General features: G+C 49.8%; 1 protein-coding gene across 1 annotated transcript in view; it reads right to left on the bottom strand.

Moving 5' to 3' along the window:
• slc9a1a (solute carrier family 9 member A1a) overlaps positions 1-12,489 on the bottom strand; it is a 27,475-nt gene extending 14,986 nt beyond the window's left edge. Inside the window, exon 1 of the mRNA XM_079728755.1 lies at positions 11,437-12,489. Coding sequence (XP_079584881.1) covers positions 11,437-11,763 — 327 coding nt within the window. The 5' untranslated portion in view covers positions 11,764-12,489. The remainder of the gene's footprint in view (positions 1-11,436) is intronic.
• Positions 12,490-27,431: the final 14,942 nt, after the last annotated feature.

Genomic DNA, 27,431 nt, shown 5'->3' with positions numbered 1-27,431 from the left:
AATGTAGAAACTAGAGCGACGTTGACACTTGACGTTGAGGTCTAACTGTCACGCTAGCTAGTCTAGTTAGCATGAGCTACTCCAGTTAGGAGCTAGCAAGTGCCCGAGGCTAACGTGACGCAGCTGAGCGCTACGCCAGGAATCCCAGATGATGAATTAATGAAGCGTTCAGTGTAAGGAACACACCACTGAGTAGTGTTTAGACACACACACACACACACACACTGTCCAACATTCCCAGCCAGAGAAGGCTGTATTTGTGCTGGGGGGGGAGGAGGGAGACAGAGACGTCTCAGTGAGCAGTGGAAGTCCTCCCTAGACAGAGGGAGAGACCAACAGGAGACCTCTGTCCTGAAGACACTCATCATGGGACACGTCTTGGGGGGGGTGACCCTCCTCCTCCTCTATGACCTGGATACTTAAAGTGTCCCCTCTCTCTCTCTCTCTCTCTCTCTCTCTCTCTCTCTCTCTCTCTCTCTCTCTCTCTCGAGAGAGAGAGAGAGAGAGAGAGAGAGAGAGAGAGAGAGGAGAGAGAGAGAGAGAGAGAGAGAGAGAGAGAGAGAGAGAGAGATCCCCACTCCAGATCTTCTCCTGGTGATCAATGTGCCGAGCCAGGCTCTGCTGTGGCGCCAGACATTAACAGGCTTTATGGCCGCCGCCTCCTCCAGGCCTGCAGCGCTTCCTAAAGCTGACAGCGTGGCCTAGGAGGAGCAGGAGGAGGAGGAGGAGGAGGAGAGGAGCCCTCTGAGGAGGAACAGGACGACCGGACGACCGCGTGGGTTAGCACACGAGGGCTAACACGCTAACACAGTGGGCTAAGGGAGTGGATGGGCTAACACAAAGGGCTAACCATCTGGGTGGGCTAGGCTAAAGGCTAATGGACAGAGTGGCCCCAGAGCGAGGGGAAAGAGTGGGGTAACCTATAGAACACGCTGAGCTGGGAGGTGGGAGGCCTACAGAGGGCGGCTAACACCGTGTTCAGTACAACTCAGTGCTCAGATGTTACAACTCCGACATTCCGACATCGTAAACCCAGAGGGTTCAGAGTTGTGTTGTACACAGTGGGCGAACAATGGAGTATTCATCTCCTGTTGTTCAGAAGAAGTCCCAAGCTGGGAGTCTTTCAACTTCCTCCAGGCTTTCATCACGGACGTGAAAGAAGAACTTTGATAAGCCAACAAATCCGAGAGTGTCTCTGAAACCTTCAAAGTAAAGGCTCAGAGTGGAGAGTTTCAAAGTAAGGGCATATGAACGGTTTGGAATTAGCATGTGTTTGTTGTTATATTAATATGGATAAGATGGTACAAAAATACAAAAAGACATAAAGAAAATTGTGTGAAACTATGTTACCAGTTTTGAAACACAGATTTGGACTGAATCTGTGTTTTCATTTCCTGCAAAATAACTACAATACAGGAACCGAGAGGTAGAGAGAAAGGTAGAAACAAGTAGTTTCTTGTTAAGTTACAGAGCTCAACCAGCTGTTCCACAGCAAGTTGAACCAGTGTGAAACTCAGTAAGATATTTATAACTTAACGCCAACCAACCCATACTGAGAAATATTACACCTTTTACCAGAGTGAACTTTAGATCAATCCCATTCCAATTATGCTATATTTATATTCAGCCCAACTAGTAACCTGTCTCACCTGTTACACCAGTTGCCTGTCTAACCTGTTCCATGTCTCACCTGTTACCTGTTGAAAGGCAGGTAATGGACATAATGCAGGCCAGTGTCAGCCAATAGGAGGGTCTCTTCTTTGGAGCAGCCATTGGGGGCGGCGGTGATCATGACACCGTCTGACTCTTAACACCCAGCTGTCCCAGTTCACAGATGAACACCAGACCCAGGTCTCAGCCCCCGTGGCCTGGGACCCGTCTGCAGGTTTGAACATCTTAGCCAACAACACTTTGTACAACATCAACAATCTGCTTCAACGCACAACGTTTAACTATCAGCTTCGGCCCGCTATATCTATGTCCCTGTGAACACACTTCCTAGAGCTCTCTTTCCTAGACAGCTCTAGGAAAGAGAGACAGCTCTAGGATGAAGTGAGACAGCTCTAGGATGGAGTGAGACAGCTCTAGGAAAGAGAGACAGCTCTAGGATAGAGAGAGACAGCGCTAGGATAGAGTAGGGTAGCTCTAGGATAGAGAGCTCTAGGAAAGAGAGACAGCTCTAGGATAGAGAGAGACAGCTCTAGGATAGAGAGACAGCTCTAGGATGGAGTGAGACAGCTCCAGGATAGAAACAGCTCACGAATAGTGTGAGAATGCTCTAGGATAGACAGCTCTAGAAAAGAGTGGGACCACTCTAGGATAGAGTGGGACCGCTCTAGGATAGAAACAGCTCTAGGATAGAGTGGGACCGCTCTAGGATAGAGTGGGACGTCCAGCGAGAGCACCTGCTCTTGAAAGCTGAGACCCATCATATGCAAATGCTAAGAAGCCGGTGGGGGCGTTATTTGAATAGACGATAGAGATACAGCGATATAGACATGATGAGAAGGGGAGCCGGTTGGTGATTAGATGTTATTTCTTTATATCCAACCTTCAATAGTGCAGTGGGGAATCAGAGACATGTTCAGTCCAGTTCCATGTGAGGACGGACTCCCAGAAGACCTTGGGGTAAGGGGCGGAGCATAGACTCGATGGATCAGAAACCCTTTGTATTCTGTAGCTCCTCTCATGTTACACTGCAATATTGAACCCTTGTGCAACGCAATATCTGAAGAATGGCAGGAATGGTAGTGATTTCCAATCCCATTCTGTGTAAGGAGATTGTCTCCCGGCTGGCCTGAGGGAACGGCCAGTCTCCTAGCAGAAGGTCAACCCGTGGTAATTGGGCAGAGCAGAGTCCTCCTCCTCCTCCTCCTCCTCCTCCTCCTCCTCCTCCTCCTCCTCCACCCCCCCCCCCCCCCCCCCCCCCCCCCCGGAAGGACCTGAATACACCAGACCATGACCACGGACCAGAGCCCGGGAGGGACAGGCCAGGGATGACCACATCAGCAAGACAAAGCGTCCCAGCAGCATTCCTAGAGAGGGGCTTGGCCCGTTACCGCGACAACACAACGACAGCACCGACCTCAACGCGGGACAGGAGCGGGTGTGTGCAGAGCTTCAACCCCGTGTCTCCCAGACTTATCTGGCCCCGGACCTCGTTCATATGAGTAAACGGTAGACGGGCTGCATTTATACAGCGCTTCTCTAACCAGTGGCCACTCAAAGCGCTTTACAATACTGCCTCACATTCACCCATCGTACCCACATTCACCCACTGCCGGCGGAGTCAGCCACGCAGGGCGACAGCCAGCTGGTCAGGAGCAGTCATGGGGGGGCGTCTCGCTCAGGGACTAGGGATGGTGTCTTGTTCTTGAAGAAAGTAGTTCAATCCGGGTCGCTTTTAACTCACTTTATTTGTTAAAGTATTTCGGTATGGTAACTATGAAGCAAAAGGAGGGAATTTTTATTTAACACGCGTGGAGAGAAATACCGCAGAGCTATCTTACAGGGTAAGATACGGGTCTGCCATATGTCTCTGACCTCATCTGACTCACGCTCCCTGTTTGTATCAAGTAGGCGTGGCCTATGTGAAGTAGGCGTGGCCTATGTGACGTATTGGCTCCGGCTTCCTCACCTGTCTAAAGGTGCTGCCATCTGTGGCTGGAGTAGTTATTGCAGCTTATATGTTGGTCCTTCTCCCCTTGTGGCTATGTATAGTAATTACAGCTTATATGTTTGATCCTGCTTCCTTGTGGCTATGTGGAGGTAATGCAGCTTGTGTGTTCGATCCTGCTTCCTTGTGGCTATGTGGGGGTAGCGTATGTGCTTAAAATACGTAACAATGGCGAAATTAAGTTTATCTTATAGTGTTTAGTCTACTGTCCATAATAATTTAGAGATCATCACATCTCCGCTGCTCGCATGCGGGAATAATTAAGACTTGAGGAGAAATTAAACAGTGGGCTAGAGACGGATATAGGTCACCTCATCTGATCATCTTTTTTTTTTTTCGACAAGCGACAATTTTGATCGGTTAACGTTGATACGGTCAACCATCGGTCAAACGGTCATCGGTTAACATCCCTACCAGGGACACATTGGCCTAATCCCAAAGTGAGCCCTGAGGACTAAGGACTCACAGACTTAATTGATCTCAGGTGCTACTTAACTTAAGTGAGTGAGTGCGTGAGTCCACATGGGCTCAGGTAGTTATATATGGGATTGGGACAGCACTTCACGAGAGCACATGTTACCTTGGCAACGTTTAATGACAAAGATGTTGCTGAAACTTGCTGGTTTTGGGAATTTTCATTTTGAATTTTTTTTAGTTTTTTATAAATGCAATGGAAAAAATCGGCTACAGCAATTTATTGAATTTAGAAGGTGTAATTTTTACTTTTCAATTCTTCAGTATAAAGGATGTATTGAATTATTGGCCTACACATGCTAATCATAAGTCAGAATGGGCTACATTTGGCTGAATTATAAAAGGTATAAGTGGTAATATGAAGAGCCGTTTGGGAGCCAAAAGGCCGAATTTCACATCTGGTCCCGCATTGACAGTAGCGTCGTCTTGTTGTTTACCTTCCTTATTTCTGGATTTCCATATGGTCTCCGCGGTAAACGTCACAACGCTTTGAACTGTGGGTAATTCCCTTAGGTGAAGTCTGCACTGGTGCGGACTCACGGAAAGGGCTTGGTAAGTGTGGACTCAAACCCTCACGCCCTTTGGAATTCGACATTGGGACAGCCCTAAAGCCTTAATAATTTTGCAAGAACGCGCAGCAAAGTCCATGAGTCTGTGCGTCCGGACATTGGGATTGGGCCTTTGACACTCAGCTACGAGGAGCAGGGGATCGAACAAGCAACCTTCCGGTAACCAGCCAACCCACTCTACCTCCTGAGCCATATGCCGCCCATGAGTGAAGATTCATAAAGGACCTAATGACACCAGTCGTTAGGCCTCAGGTAGGGGCGTGGAGGAAGAAACAGTTTGTTAACACCACATAAGCACCTCACGTTCCTCCTCCCCCTATCTGAACTCTGCCATTCCTGTTGCATCATGGGAATACTAGACTTCAGATTGATAATCTAGAGTCTTAAGGAAAACAACCTCGAATCTACAGGCGTTTCAGTTTGAGTTTGCTTCATATTTGTTTCAACATTTACATTTATATTCAGGGCATTTAACAGACGCTTTAATCCAAAGCGACCTCAAATAAGTACGTTTGTCAGGAGAAAGAGAAACAACAATACAGTGCCGTGGGTACAGTAAGGATGTTCATAGAACCAAGTGCCAAACACTAACAATCACTAGGTTAACCCATTACCCGTACACAACAAAGATAGCTAGGGTACCGTAAGAGTGTACACAATGCTAATGCTTTGGACCGATATTCCTGGAGGCTGAGCTCCATAACCGTGGAGCTGGCAGACCCAGAACTGTCCTCATGTAGCCGGGCCGCTGTATGAAGTCCCTCGTTAAGAGGACAGGTGTTTCTCTCTGTACAGATCTCTGTGACCAGACAGGAAACACACGGCCGATCGGCCCCCTTTCGGTTCCTGGTTCCCGGCGGGTCGGTATTATTTCAGTCCCGGTCTTTGCGCCGTATCCCCAGATGTTCTGCAGTCACACGTTGCGTTGTTCTCTCTGAAACAGCGGAGTGGTTCTGAGGCGTCATCAACTTTCAGGGCGGGGCCTCGCATTCCAGCCGTCAGTCAGCTGTGATCCACTCAGAGGGAATCAATAGAGCAGGGTCAAAAGGTCATCCACAACCATCAATCAAATCACTTTTAAACTACATCGAAAAGGATTTGCTCCCGCTTCCAAAACAAGGCAGAAATCCCAAGCCAGGTGTGACAAGAGCTCTGATTGGATGGGTTAGCCTCCCGTTAGCATCTCTGTTAGCCCCACTGGGCTGGGCTGCCCCAGGGGGGGCACAAATGCCATATATGATCTGCTTCCTGCCTCGGGCTGCGAGGCTCTTCTCTGATTGGTCCATCACCTGGTTGAGTGTGGACATCACATGGGTCAGCGGGGAGCTGTTTGTCAAGAATAACTAATGAAAGATCGCCATGGCAATCCTCACAGCCGCACCAAGGCCACCAGAGGTGTCATAAACAATCTGCCTCAGTGTGTGCGTCAGTGTGGGCACTGTTCATGTGTGTTTGCGCATGTGTGCGTGTGTACACTGTTCATGCGTGTGTGTGGGTGTGTGTGCATGCATCAGTGTTTACACTGTTCACGTGTGTACGTGTCCACTGCATCCATGCATGTGTGTGTGTGTGTGTGTGTGTGTGTGTGCGCGTCAGTGTGGACAGTGTTCATGTGTGTGTGTGCGTGCATGTGTGCACAGGTGTGCATGTGCACTTGCCTTACGGCGTCAGCAGTGTCAATCCAGGTGATTAGCTCCATGCCAGGAACGGTGTATGGTTGCTAGGCAACTAATTGGCCGATGCCAGCGCCGCTGACACAGTGGACTGAAGCGTAGTGGACTGAAGCGTAGCGGACGACTAACAGGTGGGCGCTCGCTGTTTGCAGAGCGGGGGGGGGCTGATATAAACAGGACTTCTGTTTCATCCCTCCAGCCCCTCTCTGCATTTTTAATGGCTGATCCATTGTTGAACCGCCAGACGGTCCAGATCAGTGGACGGCCACAATGCACGGAGCCCAGGGGGCCCAGGGAATCAGGCTCCCTGGGGAGGTGGGCACCGCTCCAGGGCTGGTCTCAGGGCCTGGTGGTCTGGACTGAGGGTCTGTCTGATGGTCTGATGGTCTGAGGCTCTGGTCTGAAGGCTTGAGGGTCTGGTCTCAGGGCCTGGTGGTCTGAGGGTCTGGTCTGAAGGCTTGAGGGTCTGGTCTGAAGGTCTGATGGTCTGAGGGTCTGGTCTGAGGCTCTGAGGGTCTGGTCTGATGGTCTGATGGTCTGATGGTCTGAAGGTCTGATGGTCTGAGGGTCTGGTCTGAGGACCTGAGGGTCTGAGGATCTGGTCTGAAGGCTTGAGGGTCAGGTCTCAGGGTCTGAAGGCCTGAGGGTCTGGTCTGAGGTTCTGGTCTGAAGGCTTGAGGGTCTGGTCTGAAGGGGGCCTGATGGAGCTCCCAGTGTCTCCTCAATTCCTTACGTAAGAAACCGAGTCGGTTTTGAATTATTCATATCTGGTGTATTTTAGCCTGGAGGTCATTGGGATAAACTGTCACAGGAATCCTCAGGCACACAGAGGAGATGGGTCTGGACGGATCCATACATCTGCAAGGGCTATTAAAGAAAAAAACTACTAGTCACTCTACAGATGGTGTGAGCCACAACCAGCTCACGGTCAAAGTACCCATGCTGCTTCTGAGGACGTAACCTGATTACTTCATGAGGAACTGGTCTGATCTTTCTGCAGATGTGATTATGAGGGTGTTGTGAAGGTTTGGTTCAGCTTTTGAACTGAGAGTTGATATTCTCTTCCTATGGTTGTAGAGCGTCTGGTTTAAGGTTACGCTGGGATATTCTACGCAGAGAACCACCGGCCTCGATCCTGTTCCTTCCTGATCTTCATGTGTCTGTTGGCAGGGCGGGGGTCTGAATTTATGCTGAGGAAGAGTCATCACCGTTATCCATTGTACAGAGGATTAGCCTGCTTATCGTTAATCGGGAACGCTTATCAGCGGCAGTCTGAGAAAAGGTAGTGTGACCTGAATCCTTGGCAAGGCGCCAGGCAGGATCCAAACCGTCAACTGAACTGAACGCTGTGTTCACAGAGTTGAGGGGAAACTTAACGACCCTTAGGCTATACTTAGGACAGCCATTGATCCAGAGAGAAGAGGTTCAAGCCTGAGATGCTTCAACCCCTATCCATTTCGCTCCACTTAGTTTTTTGATTCAGTTTTTGTTTAACATGACAGCTAAACTTGCTAATACCTATCCTTTGATAATACTGTCAGTTCTTCACATTCAGAGTTCATTATTTAACACACAGGCAGGACCGTCTTGTTGAATCAATGGTAACTCAATAGTGCACTCCGCCCTGACGCCCTAACCAGCTTGGGGGGCCCTCAGTGGGCCCCAGACTGATAAGGGCTCCCAGCCTCATGAGAACCAGATAACATTGTTCCAGATCTCAGACCACAGATCCCAGAGAGACTGTGGGACCGGGAGGGGGAGAGGGTCGAGGATTGGTTACGATCCACTCCCAGCTGAAAGGTTCTCGGTTCCATGATCCCAGTGTCAGATCGCACCTGAACACACGCCAGGGAGAACTGGTCCATCCTGAACACCAGTTATCTGGATTACATTTACATTCAGGGCTTTTAGCAGATGCTTTTATTCAAAGCGACTTACAATCAGTACATTTATCAGAAGAAACAGAAACAACAATATATCTCTGTCGGTACAGTGAGGATGTTCATAGAACCAAGTGCCAAGCACTAACCATCACTAGGTTAACCCATTCCCCCTATACAACAAAGATAGCCAGGATAAGACGCTACACCACGCTGAGTACTATGTTTAAGTGCCAAGACATACAACAAACATTAAGTGGCTAAGAGGGATGTGGGGGTAAGGGGGAAGGCTATGCAGAGTGTAGGTGAACTGAACAAGTTAGGCTTGAATTCAGAGTCTGCCGCCTTGGATTAAAGCGTCGAGTTAACGACTCATTCGTAGTAAATAACTAATGATGGCAGTAAGCACCCCGCTCCACACCTCCTTCCTCTCCCAGGCTCGTACTCGCTGTTGAAAGGTGTTTCACAACACCGCACCGTGAAGCAGGGCATTCAAATGTACGATAAGCAGAGCTGGTGGGCCAACTTCAGTGGCCAATCAAAGACGACCGGCGTCACGCATGTTTACCGTAGATAAAGATAAGGTAAAGTGGGCCCATTTCTATTATTCACTGAGCAAACAAATTCCAGGCCAGAGTCGCCGTTTGACATTAACTGAAGATAATAGTCTACAACACACGGCTCTCTCACACATTCGGATGTCTTAAGAAGGAGTGACTACGACCGCTCAAATTACAAGGCTCCACTCGAAGCTGCACTTATAACCTCATCTAGGGACGAACCAGAACAGTGAAGCGTGTAATTCAGCAGGCCGTGCGCACCCAGCCCAATATAAAAGCCTAAACAGTGCTAAAGTTCAGAAAATAGGCTTTGACCACTTCATAAGTGAACAGGGTCCACCCCCTAAGGGCCGACCGCAGCCCAGCGCAGGACGCATGGAGCCTGGGCCACCACACACAACAACAGCGTGGGCCATGTTGGGCGTAATGAACCTCACGCCTTTCATTCTTTCACAAAAACAAAACAGAACTCCAGGACAGGCAGCCAGAGCCTCTGACATCTTGAAGTAAAGTAAACGCTAATCCGATAACTAACGTTCAAAACTCCAGGCCCATTTGTGCAACGCCTGAAAACAGTCGCCAGCGTGGATGGCCATAAAAAGGCGGCACTTCAGTGAAAGAGACACGAAGAGTTGACTATTAACATCTTCTCCAGCAGCAACCAAAGCCATCCTGCTTCAGACGGCGGCAGGGTAGCACCTGTGTGGAGGGGGGGGGGGTGGGGGGGGGGGGATGCTCTGTGAAGATGTAGGCCACCTATAAACACTCCCTTCAGAGCGCTTTTGTTTGGAGCCGCCTGAGAGTTCAGGCCAAACAAGGTGCATTGTGCAGCGCTGGCAGGAGGGGCAGAGGGAGCTCAGGGCCAACAAGGTGCACGACGAAGTACCGGAGGATTAGCCCAGATCTATGACTTACTTCCAGAGCATTGAGACAATGGTTGTAGAGCGGAAACCAGATACACAAGGCCAGGGTCAACGTGTTAGGGGTTCATGGAGGGCTGAGCTCTACGGTGGCATGATGTGTGAGTCCATGGCTAACAAGACATACAAGGTTCATGCAATTCCTCTAAATGTATAGTCACCGCGTATAAGCAGCGCAAGCCAGAATGGTGTGATTCCAGCCATCCTGCAACGGTTCAAATTCTATGCGTTCATATTCTATACGATAAAACGCATTCAATGCGTTTAATCACGTGCCTCTGAAACTCTTAAGCTCGGTGACACATCGTCCAAACATCACGTTACAGCGAAGCGTCGTTACAGCGAAGAGGCGCTCGTGAACTCTGTGCCTACGCACCTCACCAACGGCGCATTACGGCCGCGGGCAGTTCTGCTGTACGCAGTGTTAGCGGGATTAGCAAGATGTCCGCCGTGCGTCGCACACGGAGGTCAGGACTCAGGCACCGCGGGGCACGCTACAACGTTCAGCGCAGCGGGGGAGAGAGGAGGACGCATGGATTGGGTTCGAAGGTCACGGCTAACACCCAGGGAACGGTTAGGATTTATCATCCCTGGTGATAGCAATCTGGGCGGGGTCTGTTACCCAGCAACCAAACCTTCATCCAGGTTAACCTATAGGAAACGCTGTACTCACTAGGAAGGTGTTCTATTATTATGGGTCATTGACGTATTATTATGCATCACAGGGCTGGCATTACAGTAATCCTATAATATGTCGGTATTATGGTGGTTATTAGTCCAGTATTATCATTATGGTGTTAAAGTTGTTTATGCGTCAGCTGCAGAGATCCTCAGCAGAGAGCGAGAGTCACCACACTGAAGGTCAAAGCTCTCTCTCTCTCTCTCTCTCTCTCTCTCTCATACCTGCCTATCTCTCTTTACCCCCCCCTCAGCCTCTCTCACCCATGATGCATCAGGCTATACCCCTCTCTCTCTATCTCTGTACCCCTTCCCTCTCTACCTCCCTTACTAATCCTCTCTCTCTACCATACTTCCACTAAGCACGTATCTCTTTCTGTGTGTGTGTGTGTATGTGTGTGTGTGTGTGTGTGTGTGTGTGTTATAGCAGGTCTGTACAGATGCATTGCAACATAAATTCACAAAGGCTACAACAGGGATACAAAATGTTTACAAATCAGCACACAGGGAAGTTCAAGTTGCATTTGTCCCAGCAGGACACCGTAGTTTGAGTCTACAGTGTCTGGTGCTAAAGCAGCGATGGTGTCATCATAACACATGTTAATATCCCAATATAATAATCCCAATGAGTTGTGCATCAAACTCAAAACGGACCACACACAGTGTGTGTGAGTGAGAGACACAGTGACGAATTTGGGAGGTACGACGGTCTCTCCCACAGTTGCTCCCTACTGTGTCACTGAGCTGTCCTCAGCGCTCCAGCTGAGCGATCAGTAACTTGGGTTCGTAAAGTGTCCTGAACACGCGCCTGTTGTTTACACCTCCTTAATGGTGAAAAAAAATATTCAAATCAAAGTCCCACTTTATTTGAATAAAGTTTCGAGACCACTGCCCGGCATGACGCAACTGCAAGACACACACACACACACACACACACACACACACACACACACACACACACACACACACACACACACATTTATACAAACACACTTTACACACACACCTCGTGACACTCACCTAATTTCATCAAGGAGGCCAGCAGCACCCATAAGGAGATCTCGAAGGGCATGTGGATGTGATGGTAGTCTACCTCCAGGACCGGGAAGGCCTTCTTGGTGACGTTGTGTCCGTCCAGCGGCGCCCCGGGGCCGTGGTGGCCCGGGGCCGGGGGGCTGAGGTCGGGGGAGCTCGCCGCCCCCGCGGTGCCCTCCAGCAGCACCAGGATGACAACCAGCATCAGCAGCGCCGGCTCTGGGCAGCTCCTCCCCAGACCGCCGGCCATCCGCGACAATGTCCTCGATGGCGTCCCGGATAACGAGCCCGACGGCATGGCGCGGAGAAATGAAGGAGGAAGGAACTTAGAAAGTAAGACCGGTCGGGGAAACAGTTTAGTGTAGCGAACAGAGCACGGGTAATCTAGGAAACTGGGAAAACCCTCAGTCCGTCTGAATGTCCCCGGTGTTCCTGCGCGTCAGACGGGGGCGCAGAGCCATGTTGTCCGTGTGTTCCTGGTCACCTGGTGGAGGTAGAGAGGCGCTGGGAACCAGGAAGCGCCTCCTGAGTGACGACCTGCTGATTCTCCAAACTGAACCCAGACCAGCCGACCTGGGGAGGACCTCCGCGGGGCTTCTGGAGGCTCTCACAGGGTCCGCAGACCGACGCGGTGCGGCTTCTCGCCCGGGGAAGATTCAAGATTCACGAGTTGTGTGTCAGATGTCATGTCGATGCGGGCGTCCCTCCTTCGGCTTCCCGGGAAGACTCGTCGGCGATGCCTCCTCCGCCCGGAGGTTTAAATATTGACCTTGGGTGAATCGCACAGACCTGTTACAGTGCCTATCGCATGCGTCCTAACGAACCCAACTTTGTGAATAAAGGTCCGTTGATGCGGCGTCTCCCTCCTGTCGGCTCCGGGGACGGGACGACTCGGTGCGGGTCGAGGTCTGCTGCGGCGGCCCGGTGTTGTCATGCAGGTCGGTCTTCCCTCGGCTGTCACCGCGGGACTGACTGGCTGTCCGCAGTGATGTTAGTCAGCTAAGTACAACCTTCAAAACGCATCTCCTCTCGCGGAGCTGAGGTGAATGAGGAGGAGGAGAGTACGGGGCGGAGGGAACCTCGACTCTAGCGACATCCAGTGGATAGGAGGGTTCCTATCCACAGGTGATGAGGACTGTACGCACACACGCAAACACATATGCATAGGAGGGTTCGTTGGACTTGAGGTGTAAGATAACTCGATTATGAGGCCCCAACTGTGCTGCAATCAAGCACACAATCCTTATAGCCCCAACCTGAAACACTTGGTCCAAACGGACGATGGTCAATAGATCAGCTGACCTGTGTTGGGATTCAGCCGTCGGTTCATGACGTCTGTCAGAATGAGACTGATGACAGTGTGTCACTCTAATGAGGGGCTGATCTGTTGTTCTCCTGAAGGAGGGGGGAGGGGAGGGGGGAGGAGAGCATAGGGAGGGGGAGGAGAGGATGGGGAGGAGATGGGGAGAGAGGGTGAGGATGGAGAGAGATGGGTGAGGAGGGGGGAGAGAGGGTGAGGAGGGGGAGAGAGGGTGAGGATAGGGAGAGGGGGAGGAGAGGATGGGGAGAGAGGGTGAGGATGGAGAGAGGTGGGTGAGGAGGGGGGGGAGAGAGGGGGAGGATAGGGAGGGAGGTGGGTGAGGAGGGGGGGGGAGAGAGGGTGAGGATGGAGAGAGGTGGGTGAGGAGGGGGGGAGAGAGGGGGAGGATAGGGAGAGAGGTGGGTGAGGAGGGGGGGGAGAGAGGGTGAGGATGGAGAGAGGTGGGTGAGGAGGGGGGGAGAGAGGGTGAGGATGGAGAGACGTGGGTGAGGAGGGGGGAGAGAGGGGGAGGATAGGGAGAGAGGTGGGTGAGGAGGGGGGGGAGAGAGGGGGAGGAGAGGATGGGGAGAGAAGTGGGGGAGAGGTGTTTACAGGTGGGGGCAGTGAAGGCGATAACAGATGACCAGACGTCTAGACTGACCATGTGAGTCAGCCCAGCCAATCCGATCAGCGCAGCCATTAGCTCCTAACGCTGTCATTAAACATGATGCCATGTTGATGGTTATGAGGTCTGTGCACACACACACACACACACACACGCTTATATACACACACAGAAAAACACAAACATATATACACACACACACAAACACACACATTTATACAGGCACACACATACTAATACATGCACACACAAACACATATACACACAAAAATATACACACATACAAACACACATGCTTATATACAGACACACACACACGCAGATACACACACACACATATACACCCCCCCCCACACACACACACACACATTTATACAGGCACACATACACTTATACACACATAGACACAAATATACACACACACACATTTATAACAAACACATACTTATATACAGACACACACACACAAACAAACATACACACACATATACACACCACACACACAATTATATACATACACACACAGACACACACAAACATGTATACACACACACACGTATACAGGCACACACACACGTATACACACAGACACAAATATACACACATACTTATATACAAACACACACACACATACACACTTATAAACACACACACACATTTATACAAACACATACTTGTATACAGACACACACACACACTTATATACACACACACACATTTATACAGGCGCACACACACTTATACACACACAGACACAAATATTCACACACACACATTTATACAAACACATACTTATATACAGACACACACACATATAAACACACACACATTTATACCAACACATACTTGTATACAGACACACACACACACATTTATACAAACACATACTTGTATACAGACACACACACACACACATTTATACCAACACATACTTGTATACAGACACACACACACACATTTATACAAACACATACTTGTATACAGACACACACACACACACATTTATACCAACACATACTTGTATACAGACACACACACACACATTTATACAAACACATACTTGTATACAGACACACACACATACACACTTATATACACACACACACATTTATACAGGCACACACACACTTATACACACACAGACACAAATATACACACACACACATTTATACCAACACATACTTGTATACAGACACACACACACAAACATTTATACAAACACATACTTATATACAGACACACACATACACACTATACACACAGACGTGGTGCATCCCGACCCACGAGAGAGAGCTCAACATGTCAGCCGCCCCGCCTGCTCTGCAGGCCTCCACCGGCGGTGGAGCCAGCAGGCCTGCTGTGTCTGGAGCCGCTGTGGGGGGTGAGGAGGGCTGTGGAACCTCATTAGAAACCCCCACGGGCGGGCAGCCCCACCCAGAGTCCTGCCGGGCCCAGGTAGAAACCAGCCGTCACCACACACGCCAGAGCATGGTGTCAAGAGGCCGTCTTACAGAGGAGCCTCCTGTTTGAACCACCTGGGCTACCGTACAGGAAACGGAAACCGTAGCAGGAAACAGGAAGTAGTGTGTCACCCTCAGACCCGCAGGCGACCCAAGGGGGCGGCCCAGAGAATAGCTCCACCTCCACTGTTCCAGGAAGCAGACCACTTCTGACTCAACCCGGTATTTACCCTCATTCTCATGTCGTCAACACCAGGGAGAAGGGGCGTGTCCAGGGAGAAGGGGCGTGTCCAGGGAGAAGGGGCGTGTCCAGTACGAAGGTACTATTGTAGCAAAAGTCTTTAGCACCTGTGACTGCAGATTTTGTATGCGTACACTAAAGTCACGAATGTGTAACAGTAAATTTGAAGTTATATATATTTATTTTGCATGTGTACTCTAAAGTCACAAATGTGTAACAGTACATTTGATGTCGTAAATATTTTTTCCACCATTGTAAACACTAAATAGGGTACGACTTCACAAGTCTGTGTTACAGGTGCACAAATCCTATCCTGTGCATCACAACTTCAGAGTCATGCACTTGACACTTTTGCTATAATCATTGTCCCAGTGTAGTTTGAAAAATGCACCCCCTGCCGGCGACTTTCATTGGTTACTGCTGCAATTTTTGTCCCGCCCACGGACGATCTGCTTCATACGGATACAAATCACTTTTGCTACACTTGTACCACATAGACGTGTTGCAAAACTACCTGCAAAAAAAACCACAGCTGAGATTTGCAGGAGAAGATTTGAGCAGTTGTAACGATGGACTTGTGCTCGCTCATTAAAATGCTCATTGAACACAGCGACCTATATAATTTAATTTGTGAGGAAATATTTCACCGATGTTCAACTTCTGATGCATTAGTTCACATTTGGGTTTACAAATGCACAACTTTTGTGCATGTTCTCAGATTATGAAACACGGGTGTGCAAATGTGTTTTGCAACAACTGCGCTGCACTTATTGTAGCAAAAGTGTCAAGTGCACGGCTCTATGAAGACGTGATGCACAGGATAGGATTTGTGCATCTGTAACACAGACTTGTGAAGTCGTACCCTATTTAGTGTTTGCAATGGTGGAAAAAATATTTACGACATCAAATGTACTGTTACACATTTGTGACTTTAGAGTACACATGCAAAATAAATAGATACAACTTCAAATTTACTGTTACACATTCGTGACTTTTGTGTACGCATACAAAATCTGCAGTCACAGGTGCTAAAGACTTTTGCTACAATAATACCTTCATAGTCCAGGGGGTCTGGGGGGCCACATGCCTCCCCCCTCTTCCAGTCCGCCCGGGTAATTAAGTTGTTCCGTGAGGTCCCGGGGGGGCGGGGCTGAGGACCAGCGCCGGGTTGTGGTGGGGTCACGGTGCCGGTCGCGGGACACCGGCCGGACGTCGTCAGTCCCCGGGGGGGACCACCGGCGCCAGGCCAGCGCGCTTAGCTGATTAGCGCGGTTAGCGCGGTTAGTGGACCCGAGGGCCGTGGTTTGGCGGAGGTTGACTCAAACACACGCCTGCCCCCCCCCCCCCGCCGCCGGACCTCCAAGAGGTCCGGACCAAGGAAAACATTCACAAAGACATTAGTCAAATACTCGCCATAACTCACAGGATGTATTTTACTATTTATATTTTAAGAGCTCCCAGTCTTTTACGGCCAATGACCACAATTTATGTTTGAATCGTTTAACGTTGGTTTAGCCCGGCAGCCCATGGCCAGGAATACACCCCAAAAACAACAATGGTTTAACCCGACCAACATCCACCCCCAGTATCACTGTGGCATAAATAGATGTGTACTGCGCACGCACGCACACACGCACACACCACCAGAGGCCGCGCACGGCGGACACAAAGCCACGGGTCTGAACTGAGCCAGGCCTGTCCACTACACACCAGTAGAACCACCAGTAGAACCAGTCCACTACACACCAGAAGAACCACCAGTAGAACCACCAGTAGAACCAGCAGTAGACGCTGTGTTACTGGTTCTCTTCGGAGAGAGAAGCACGTGACAAACAGAACAAGAAGCGACCCGCCTGAGAAGATTAACACAGGAAAACATGAGTCACTCCACACACACACACACACACACACACACACACACACACACACACACACACACACACACACACACACACACACACACACACACTAGCATATACACAAACACACACACGCTATGGCAAACATTCAAACGCTCAAACATATGCAAACCTAAACATTTAGACTAATACAAACCCACGCACATACCATTCTGTCACACACGCACACAACCACACACACACACACACACACACGGACACGCACCTACACACACACACACACACACACACACACACAACCACACACCGACACACACACATGGCGTCAGCATGCGGTGTCAGGGTGTGATGAAATCAGGCGTGTGCGGACGCCCTGGCACACCCATGGCAGCACGTCTGACAGCATGTCAGCTGACAGCGACCAGACGCTGATATGATCACCTTTTAACCGCTAGGCTAACCGCTGGGCTCACCACGCACCAGGAACTCTCTCTCTCTCTCTCTCTCTCTCTCTCTCTCTCTCTCTCTATCTAAAACTCCATCTCAAATTTCTTGAGGCTCATTAAAGTGACTGAAAAGCGACAGAATAATGATCTGCTGCCTCTCTCTCTCGGTCTCAGTCCCTCCCCCCTCTCGGTCTTACTCCCTCTCTTCCCTCTCTCCCCTCTCTCTCTCCCCCTCTCCCCTCTTGGTCTCAGTTCCTCTCCATGCCCGGTGTTATGAAGATAAAAGTGAGGAAGTCTGTCATTTTTAATAAGTAGACGATTTCCAAGTATATAATATCATGTTTGCAAGGTTGGTCATATTTAAGTGGTATGTAAGGATATTTCTCTTGACCGTATGTATGACAACAGGTGACACAAACTCTATCAGCCTACTATTTATTCACTATTTATTGAATGACAAACAGACGCCCGCTTTAGCATAGAAACAGCGGCGCCCAGCGGTCACCACCGGTCATTACAGGCAGACAGAGAACAGGAGGCGTGTGTCTGTAGTCCTCTACCTGAAGGGGGCGCCATCCCCATTGCTTCAGGACAAGTATAACTAGAATAACTTCATCAAGGAGAAGAATGGAATTTCAGATAACGCCACCGTCATTTCATTCTCACAATATTGAGGACACATTGATGATCACACACATCTGATGTGCAATCCAGATGTGTGCAATCCAGCCTTTGATGCAGAGCGCGTTTCATTAGCAGTATTGCTGCTGGCTAGGCGATGTTCCGTCGGACCTCGAATACCTTGTTAAAGGAAGGTGCGTTGCTCTGCAGGTCTGGGTGAGGCTCACATCTGGTACTGGGGAATAAATAAAAGTTAGACAACTTTACCAGGAGGTAGAAAGACGCAGAGTCAACACTTTTTAAGGCTCTAGTTCAAACAGTATGGTCTCCGAGGGGGGCATTCACCACAGCACAGAGATGAAGGAAAACGCAAACAGGCCTAGCTTACACGGACAAGACCGAAGTAAAACAGGCTAGATTTTGATACCAGTGTTATCCAAACATGGGGTATTTACATAAGACTACTTTATCAATCGTTATCAATCTTTTAGTCTGCCACTAGAGATGGATGTGACGTCGCTGTCTGGCGTCTAATCTCATAAACTGATATAATATTCAGCCAATCAGCGTCAGAGTTATGACTGCATGGCAAAGGCCGGGGAGGGGGGGGCTGATATGAGCCGTATATCACAGCCCGGGCAGACAGCACAGAGGACAGGAAAATACCTCCCAAAACAAGATACGTGTGTCATAAGGTTACACAAACCCCCATTACACTTTCCTCATGAACGCATTCATACGCGCGCACAACCGTTCCTCCAGGCTGACGTCAGTTAAAAAGGCGCACACACACCCACACACTCACCCCTACAAACGCACACACAGACACACACACACACACACACACAAACACACACACACACACACACACACACACACTACCACAGAAACACTTACACACAAACATCTCCGGTAGTTAACGGTATTTAATTGTTGTGTGAGTAAGCCTCGTAGTTTCCAGCCCCAGGAGCTGTTGCAGCACATCTCTCTCTCTGTGATCCTCCTCCTGGGTTCACCTCCTCCTCCTCAGAGGAGGAGGAGGAGGAGGAGGAGAAGGAGGAGGAGGAGCGGGGGTGCGTCTGGCGTGAGGCGGGCTCCAGACGTAACCAGGAGAAGTTGTCTGCTAAATGCCCTGAAAGCAGAAGTCTGGCTCAGCTTAGCTCAGGAGGGAGGGCAGGTTGACTCATAACCGGAGGGTCGCTGGTTTGATCCGCGGCTCGGGTGCCGAGGTGTCCCTGAGCGAGACGCCCCCCCCTGACTGCTCCAGACGAGCTGGCTGTCGCCCTGAGCGGTCGACTCCGCCGACGGCGGGTCAATGCGAGCATTAACCATTTTGGATAAAAAGTGTCTGCTAAATGTAAAATGTAACCGTACAAGCGGTTTGGTTCAGGGTCCTATCGTGGACGGCGTGGGTCGGCCGGTGTTTATAAAGCGCAGTGCTAACGCTGTCATTAACGCTATCCAGGCCAAACAGGTTCCTGGGCTGCGAACCTCTCTCTTTAATCATCTGGAGGGTCTGGAGGCCGGCCAGACTCACGGCTGCCAACGGCCCACCAGCCGATACCGAGACCTCTCCTGCTGGCTCTGGGGAACAGCACGGAGAAACAGACACACACACACGCACTCACACACACACTCAGACACAGACACAGACACACACACACACACACACACACACACACACACACACACACACACACACAGACACAGACAGACATACACACACACACACTCAGACCCAGACACACACAGAAACATACATAAATCAAAAAACACACACTCGGACAGACAGACACACACACACACACACACACACACACACACAGACGCATACAGAGATACGAACAGATATACCCCCACACATTCACATACAGAGAGACACACACACACACGCACACACATAAACAGACACACACAGAAACATTAATGCATCTAAAAAAACACATAAATCCCAAAACACACACACACACACACTGTCTGACAAACATACGCACACACACGCACACAAATAGAAACATATATATACAGAAACATGCACACAAAAAGTTACACAAATAGAAAGACACACACATACTCGGTCACGGTCACCAAGGCACCAGGTAAAGGACCTGTTCACACATCATGTCCGCTGTGGCGTCTGCGTTGGACTCACCGTAACACTCTCACCCAGCGTGTTCTCATGAGTTACACAACACGGCGGTTAAACCGGCGTTGCCGTGGCAACGAAACAAAAGCAGAAGCGGGAAGCGGCCCGGCCATCTACTTCCTGTCCCACAGCCTCAGCGCACCAAATACCTTGACCTCACTTCCTGTTGGCGTCTCGGAGGCGGGATCAGAGACCGGAGCAGACACCTCCCCGTCCTCAGAGAGAGACAGTCCTCAGAGAGAGACCGCCCTCAAAGAGAGAGACTGTCCTCAGAGAGAGAGACCGTCAACCGTCCACAGAGAGGGACTGCCCTCAGAGAGAGAACCTCCTCAGAGAGACCCTCCTCAGAGAGAGACCCTCCTTAGAGTGAGACCGTCCTCAGAGAGAAACCGCCCTCAGAGAGACTGTCCTCACAGAGAGACCGTCAAGCGTCCTCAGAGAGGGACTGCCCTCAGAGAGAGAACCTCCTCAGAGAGACCCTCCTCAGAGAGAGACAGTCCTCAGAGAGAGACCGCCCTAAGAGAGAGACCGCCCTCAAAGAGAGAGACCGTCAACTGTCCACAGAGAGGGACTGCCCTCAGAGAGAGAACCTCCTCAGAGAGACCCTCCTAAGAGAGAGACCATCCTCAGAGAGAGACCGCCCTCAGAGAGATACCGTCCTCAAAGAGAGAGACCGTCAACCGTCCACAGAGAGGGACCGCCCTCAGAGAGATATCCTCCTCAGAGAAAGACCGCCCTCAGAGAGAGACCGCCCTCAGAGAGAGACCGTCAACCGGCCTTATAAAAGGGCTTGGTGATCACACTCACACCTGGTGGGGAAATAGGGGCCCTTTAAAACATCAGAACACCCACAATGACAGTCAACACACACACCCCAAACAGACAGACACACACTCCCACACACTCACACACTAACCCCAAACAGACAGACACACACTCCCACACACTCACACACTAACCCCAAACAGACAGACACCCACACACACACACACACACACACAGACTCCCCCTCAGCCCAGCTGCAGCGTTCGCTCAGACGCCGGCTGACTCACCGCCGCCGCCGCGCTATGTTAGCAGCTAGCCCGAGACAACAGACCTGTGTGTGTTGTGTGTGTTGTGTGTGTTGTGTGTGTGTGTGTGTTGTGTGTGTTGTGTGTGTGTGTGTTGTGTCGGGCGCCACCGGCCGCTCCAACACCACGAGTCATCGCCACGGAGACAATAGATGAAACAACGGCGGGCGGGCGGAGCGCCGGCCAAACGGAACACAGCAGCGGCCTGTTCCCCGAGCGCCCACCGACGCATTCCAACCGGCCATCAACACAGCGGGGGGGCGGCACAGGCCCGGGGGGGGGGGGGGATCACTGGTCCACTGCGTGGCTTCCTGCGGTGAAGCTGACTCTCTCTCGCTGGTCTTACTGGTTCCAATGGTCCAACTGGTCCACTGCATGGCTTCATGCAGTAAAGCTGTCTCCCTCTACTGGTTCCACTGGTTCCAATAGTACCACGCACTGGTGCCACTGCATGGCCCCTGCAGTGAAGCTGACACTCTCTCTACTGGTCCCACTGGTCCACTGGTTCCTCTGGTTCCACTGGTCCACTGCATGGCCCCTGCAGTGAAGCCGTCCCTCTCCAATGGTTTCACTGGTCCACTGGTCCACTGCATGACCCCTGCAGTGAAGCTGACACTCTCTCTACTGGTCCCACTGGTCCCACTGGTCCACTGGTTCCTCTGGTTCCACTGGTCCACTGCATGGCCCCTGCAGTGAAGCCGTCCCTCTCCAATGGTTTCACTGGTCCACTGGTCCACTGCATGACCCCTGCAGTGAAGCTGACACTCTCTCTACTGGTCCCACTGGTTCCACTGGTCCACTGGTTCCTCTGGTTCCACTGGTCCACTGCATGACCCCTGCGGTGATGCTGGTGTCTAAAGGGGCGTGGCACTCTGCTCACATCTCTTCTTCACTTTTTACAGACGAGGCATTCCACCCGGCAAGGTCCGCATGACCTTCAGCGGTCCACCAGATGTCAGAGGTCAGAGGTTGAGCCTCTGGTCCGGTGCTCTGAGTCTGATCGGTCAGTCTGATGGAACTCCGAGAAGGGAGGGGCGGGGCTTAGTCGTTGCCGTGGTTACTGCTTGCTTCACATATGCCATGTGAAGCCTTGTATGAGGTCTGCGTTAATCAGATGTTTAAATAAAGTTTACTGCGTTGTTAGTCTGACTCACTGGAGGGAGGGCGAACGAGAGGAGGGACAGACGCTGTCATGGTGTGCGTGTGGGTGTGTGTGTGTGTGTGTGAGTGTGTGTGAGTGTGTGTGTGTGTGTGTGTGTGTGTGTGTGTGTGTGTGTGTTTGTGTGTGTGTGTGCGTGTGGTTTAAGACATAAACACAGGGCTGCAGTTGACTTTCCAAGTTTCAATAAAAGCACAATCCCAAAGATTATTTACTCTTCATTGGATGACATAAGAGAGGCAGTGTGTGTGTGTGTGTGTGAGTGTGTGTGTGAGCGTGTGTGTGTGTGTGTGTATGTATGTGTGTATGTGTTTAAATCACCATGGCTTAACTACCCAGTTGAATATAAAGAGTCACAGTGTGAGTTAGCATGCTAGCGTGCTAGTATGTTAGCTCCAGGCCAGAATTTATTCTTTCATCATTGACTCAAAGGAAGCTTATTTAGCATCTGCTCTGCAGCTAATATAAAGGTAGCCTGTAGCGGTGATTACAGTAAACCAGAAACCAGTCTGTGAGGAGGCTCAATATTAAATAGGCTTTCAGAGCCAAATCAGAACGGTTCAGTTATCAGTGAGTCTCTTCATTGAGTTTCATAACCGACCTTTCTGTCCCGCCCTGACTAACGGAGGGAGCGTTGATGAGGCCAGCCGGGAGCTCTGTCGTCACGGACAGTTTATCACGTAACCTGGACTGACCGGACTGACATTACAGCTGCCAGTTACAGGTCCGTCAAACAGCAAGGTGAAGGGGTGGCACGGCAACCGTCACAAGCTACAGTCACAATCTACAGTCACAAACTACAGTCACAATCTACAGTCACAATCTACAGTCACAATCTACAGTCACAATCTACAGTCACAAACTACAGTCACAATCTACAGTCACAATCTACAGTCACAATCTACAGTCACAATCTACAGTCACAATCTACAGTCACAATCTACAGTCACAAACTACAGTCACAATCTACAGTCACAAACTACAGTCACAATCTACAGTCACAATCTACAGTCACAATCTACAGTCACAAACTACAGTCACAAACTACAGTCACAATCTACAGTCACAATCTACAGTCACAATCTACAGTCACAATCTACAGTCACAAACTACAGTCACAATCTACAGTCACAATCTACAGTCACAAACTACAGTCACAATCTACAGTCACAAACTACAGTCACAATCTACAGTCACAATCTACAGTCACAAACTACAGTCACAAACTACAGTCACAAACTACAGTCACAATCTACAGTCACAATCTACAGTCACAAACTACAGTCACAATCTACAGTCACAAACTACAGTCACAAACTACAGTCACAATCTACAGTCACAAACTACAGTCACAATCTACAGTCACAATCTACAGTCACAATCTACAGTCACAAACTACAGTCACAAACTACAGTCACAAACTACAGTCACAATCTACAGTCACAAACTACAGACATAATCTACAGTCACAATCTACAGTCACAAACTACAGTCACAATCTACAGTCACAAACTACAGTCACAATCTACAGTCACAAACTACAGACATAATCTACAGTCACAATCTACAGTCACAATCTACAGTCACAATCTACAGTCACAATCTACAGTCACAAACTACAGACACAATCTACAGTCACAAACTACAGTCACAATCTACAGTCACAAACTACAGACATAATCTACAGTCACAATCTACAGTCACAAGCTACAGTCACAATCTACAGTCACAAACTACAGACATAATCTACAGTCACAATCTACAGACATAATCTACAGTCACAATCTACAGTCACAAACTACAGACATAATCTACAGTCACAATCTACAGTCACAATCTACAGTCACAATCTACAGACATAATCTACAGTCACAATCTACAGTCACAAACTACAGACATAATCTACAGTCACAAACTACAGTCACTAATTATAGTCACAAACTACATTCACAAATTACAACAGTCCTGAGTTTGAAAGGTCAAAGATACAACCTTATACACAGAAACCTACAATTAGTATCTACAGTTATGAACTACAGCTATAAACTACATAAATCATAATGTGTGATATCTTCTCTAGTTTCCCATGTAAGTTACTAGGCCACTGGAACAATGAGTTACGTAACTTTATCGCAAAGCATTACATGGCTTTTAAATATATTTGTTGCTATGGTTACCTTAGGAAATGTTTAACAAGTGTTGTTATAATGGATGAAAAAAAACATGCACACACACGCCTTACACACACCTCACAAACACACACACACACACACACTCACCCACACCCACACACACACACACACACACACACACACACACACACACACACACTCGCACAAACAGACACTGCGTGAGCCAGGGGAACAAGGTGAGTTGGTTCTTCTGAAACAGGCGTGATTCCAGAGCTCTGAAGAGTTCAACAGCATAAGCCACCCTTACATGACCCCCACCGGACCCTCCTAGACCTCTTCTTATCTATATCCAGCCATCCCTCCCTCTTCCCCTCCTGTCTCCCTCCCTACCGCCTCCCTATTCCCCCCCGCCCCGGAACACACACACACACCTCCCTTTAAACTCACACGAGAGAGAGAGGAGGGAGAGAGAGAGAGAGAGAGAGAGAGAGAGAGAGAGAGAGAGAGAGAGGGAGAGAGAGAGAGAGAGAGAGAGACAGAGAGAGAGACAGAGAGAGAGAGAGACAGAGAGAGAGAGACAGAGAGAGAGAGAGAGAGAGAGAGAGAGAGAAATAGACAGAGAGAGAGAGAGAGCGAGGGGGAGAAGAGAGCAAGGAAAGGAGAGAGGCATAGAGACAGTGTCTCTATTCTAGATAACCACCAGCTTAACTCTCTCAGCCTCTGAGTGAAACCTGATCTTCTGAAGACAGCAGCTCAGATAGAGTAACCAGTGTGTGTTAAACATCAAGTCTCCTCTTACAGCCACACTACCACTCGCTCTGTCATTTAAGTAGTTATACAGCCCCCTCAAACACAATCCTTCACTGAAAACATTGAGCACTGTGAAATCATATACAAGTGAAACATTAAAAAATTATTATTCATATGTATACTAAATAACTAAATTGTATTCAATATTTTATACCATTATTTTCAATTGACTCCTATTTGCTGTCCACCTTCTGCCTTGGGATTCAGTTCATTTTAAAAGAAGGGCCTGTTTTCTGTGGAGTGATACCATGTCCACACGGGGAGCGGACGAGGTGATGCGCCTGCGTAGGGATACGTGGGATGGATGTGTTCCAGAACAGGGAAGACGTCGTGCTATCACTGGGCCAGTTGAACCAGTGTGCTGAACCAGTTGAACCACTGTGACCAGGAGACCTCAGCCGGGGTTAGCTGTTCACCGGGCTGGAGTCATATCCCCGGTGTTGGATGATAAAATGTCCTGTCTGATGTTGGAACTCAGGAGGACAGACAATACAACAATAGGACAAAGGAAGTGAGGAGCTGCTGACTCACACAACAGAACCAGTTCACTGACTGCTGGTCTCAGCTCTGGGAGAGCAGCGATGTGATTGGTCCCTGGCGTTGGGTTGAAGAGGTTCTGATGTGGGGCCGATGAGTACATGACTGTGTTAGCGATTAGGATTAAGGCTGGAGGATTATAATCTATAGTCAATAAATAAACTCTGACACCTGAGAAGGGATTGAGGAGCCTGGGCCTGTTTGTTTAGACTGAGAGTGGTAGTGTGAGCGAGTTTGTTTAGGTGTGTGATCACGCCCACGCATGAGCACTAGATCTGTGTGTTTGTGTGAGTATGTGTGTGTGTGTGTGTGTGTGTGTGTGTGTGTGTGCGTTTGTTTATGTGTGAGTGTGTGTGTCTGTGTGTGTGTGTGTGTGTGCGTGCGTTAGTTTATGTGTGAGTGTGAGTGTGTGTGTGTGTGTGTGTGTTACTGAGTCTGCCTTCCATCACTCATTGACCCTCTCGTCTCTTCCTGGCGACCCGAGCCTGGAGGTTCCCACTTCCTGTTCCTGTTAACACTCCCTGGACACGACCCACAGCCGGGGGCGGAGCCAGGACGGGGGGGAGGAGTCAGGACGGGGGGAGGAGTCAGGACGGGGGGAGGAGTCAGGACACCAGTCAGGAATAATGCGGAGACACACAAGCTGTCAACACACATTCACCCTCTCACCCCTGGGTCCTCATCACCCTCTCACCCCTCGGTCCTCATCACCCTCTCACCCCTCGGTCCTCATCACCCTCTCACCCCTCGGTCCTCATCACCCTCTCACCCCTCGGTCCTCATCACCCTCTCACCCCTCGGTCCTCATCACCCTCTCACCCCTCGGTCCTCATCACCCTCTCACCCCTCGGTCCTCATCACCCTCTCACCCCTCGGTCCTCATCACCCTCTCACCCCTCGGTCCTCATCACCCTCTCACCCCTCGGTCCTTATCACCCTCTCACCCCTCTGACCTCCACACCAGCAGGGAAGGAGACACCATCAGGGGAGGAGACACCAGCCAGGGAGGAGACACCATCAGGGGAGGAGACACCATCAGGGGAGGAGACACCATCAGGGGAGGAGACACCAGCCAGGGAGGAGACACCATCAGGGGAGGAGACACCATCAGGGGAGGAGACACCATCAGGGGAGGAGACACCAGCCAGGGAGGAGACACCATCAGGGGAGGAGACACCATCAGGGGAGGAGACACCATCAGGGGAGGAGACACCAACAGGGGAGGAGACACCAGCAGGGGAGGAGACACCAGCAGATCCCCCACCCCCCGAGACCCTGACCGGGCCCCAGGATCAGGGGTCTAGAAAGCCTTTGTCAAGTTGTGTCTCCGTTACTATAATTAGAAAGCACTCTGAAATGGGATTCATCTATTCCTACGGACACTCTCCCACTGATTAATGCAAATGCATTTTAATTATTTAATGTTGCAATAATCCCTGATTATTTTGGCTGCTCTACACTCTGTACAGTTGGCTTTCAAGTAGCTACGTAGTGAAACAGTTTTTAAGTAGCGACGTAGTGAAACAGTTTTTAAGTAGCAACTGCTACTACAGACACGGC

This window comes from Pollachius pollachius (genome assembly GCF_949987615.1).
Source record: "Pollachius pollachius genome assembly, chromosome: 1".
NCBI lineage: Eukaryota > Metazoa > Chordata > Actinopteri > Gadiformes > Gadidae > Pollachius > Pollachius pollachius.
This window is presented reverse-complemented; position numbering and strand designations above follow the sequence as displayed.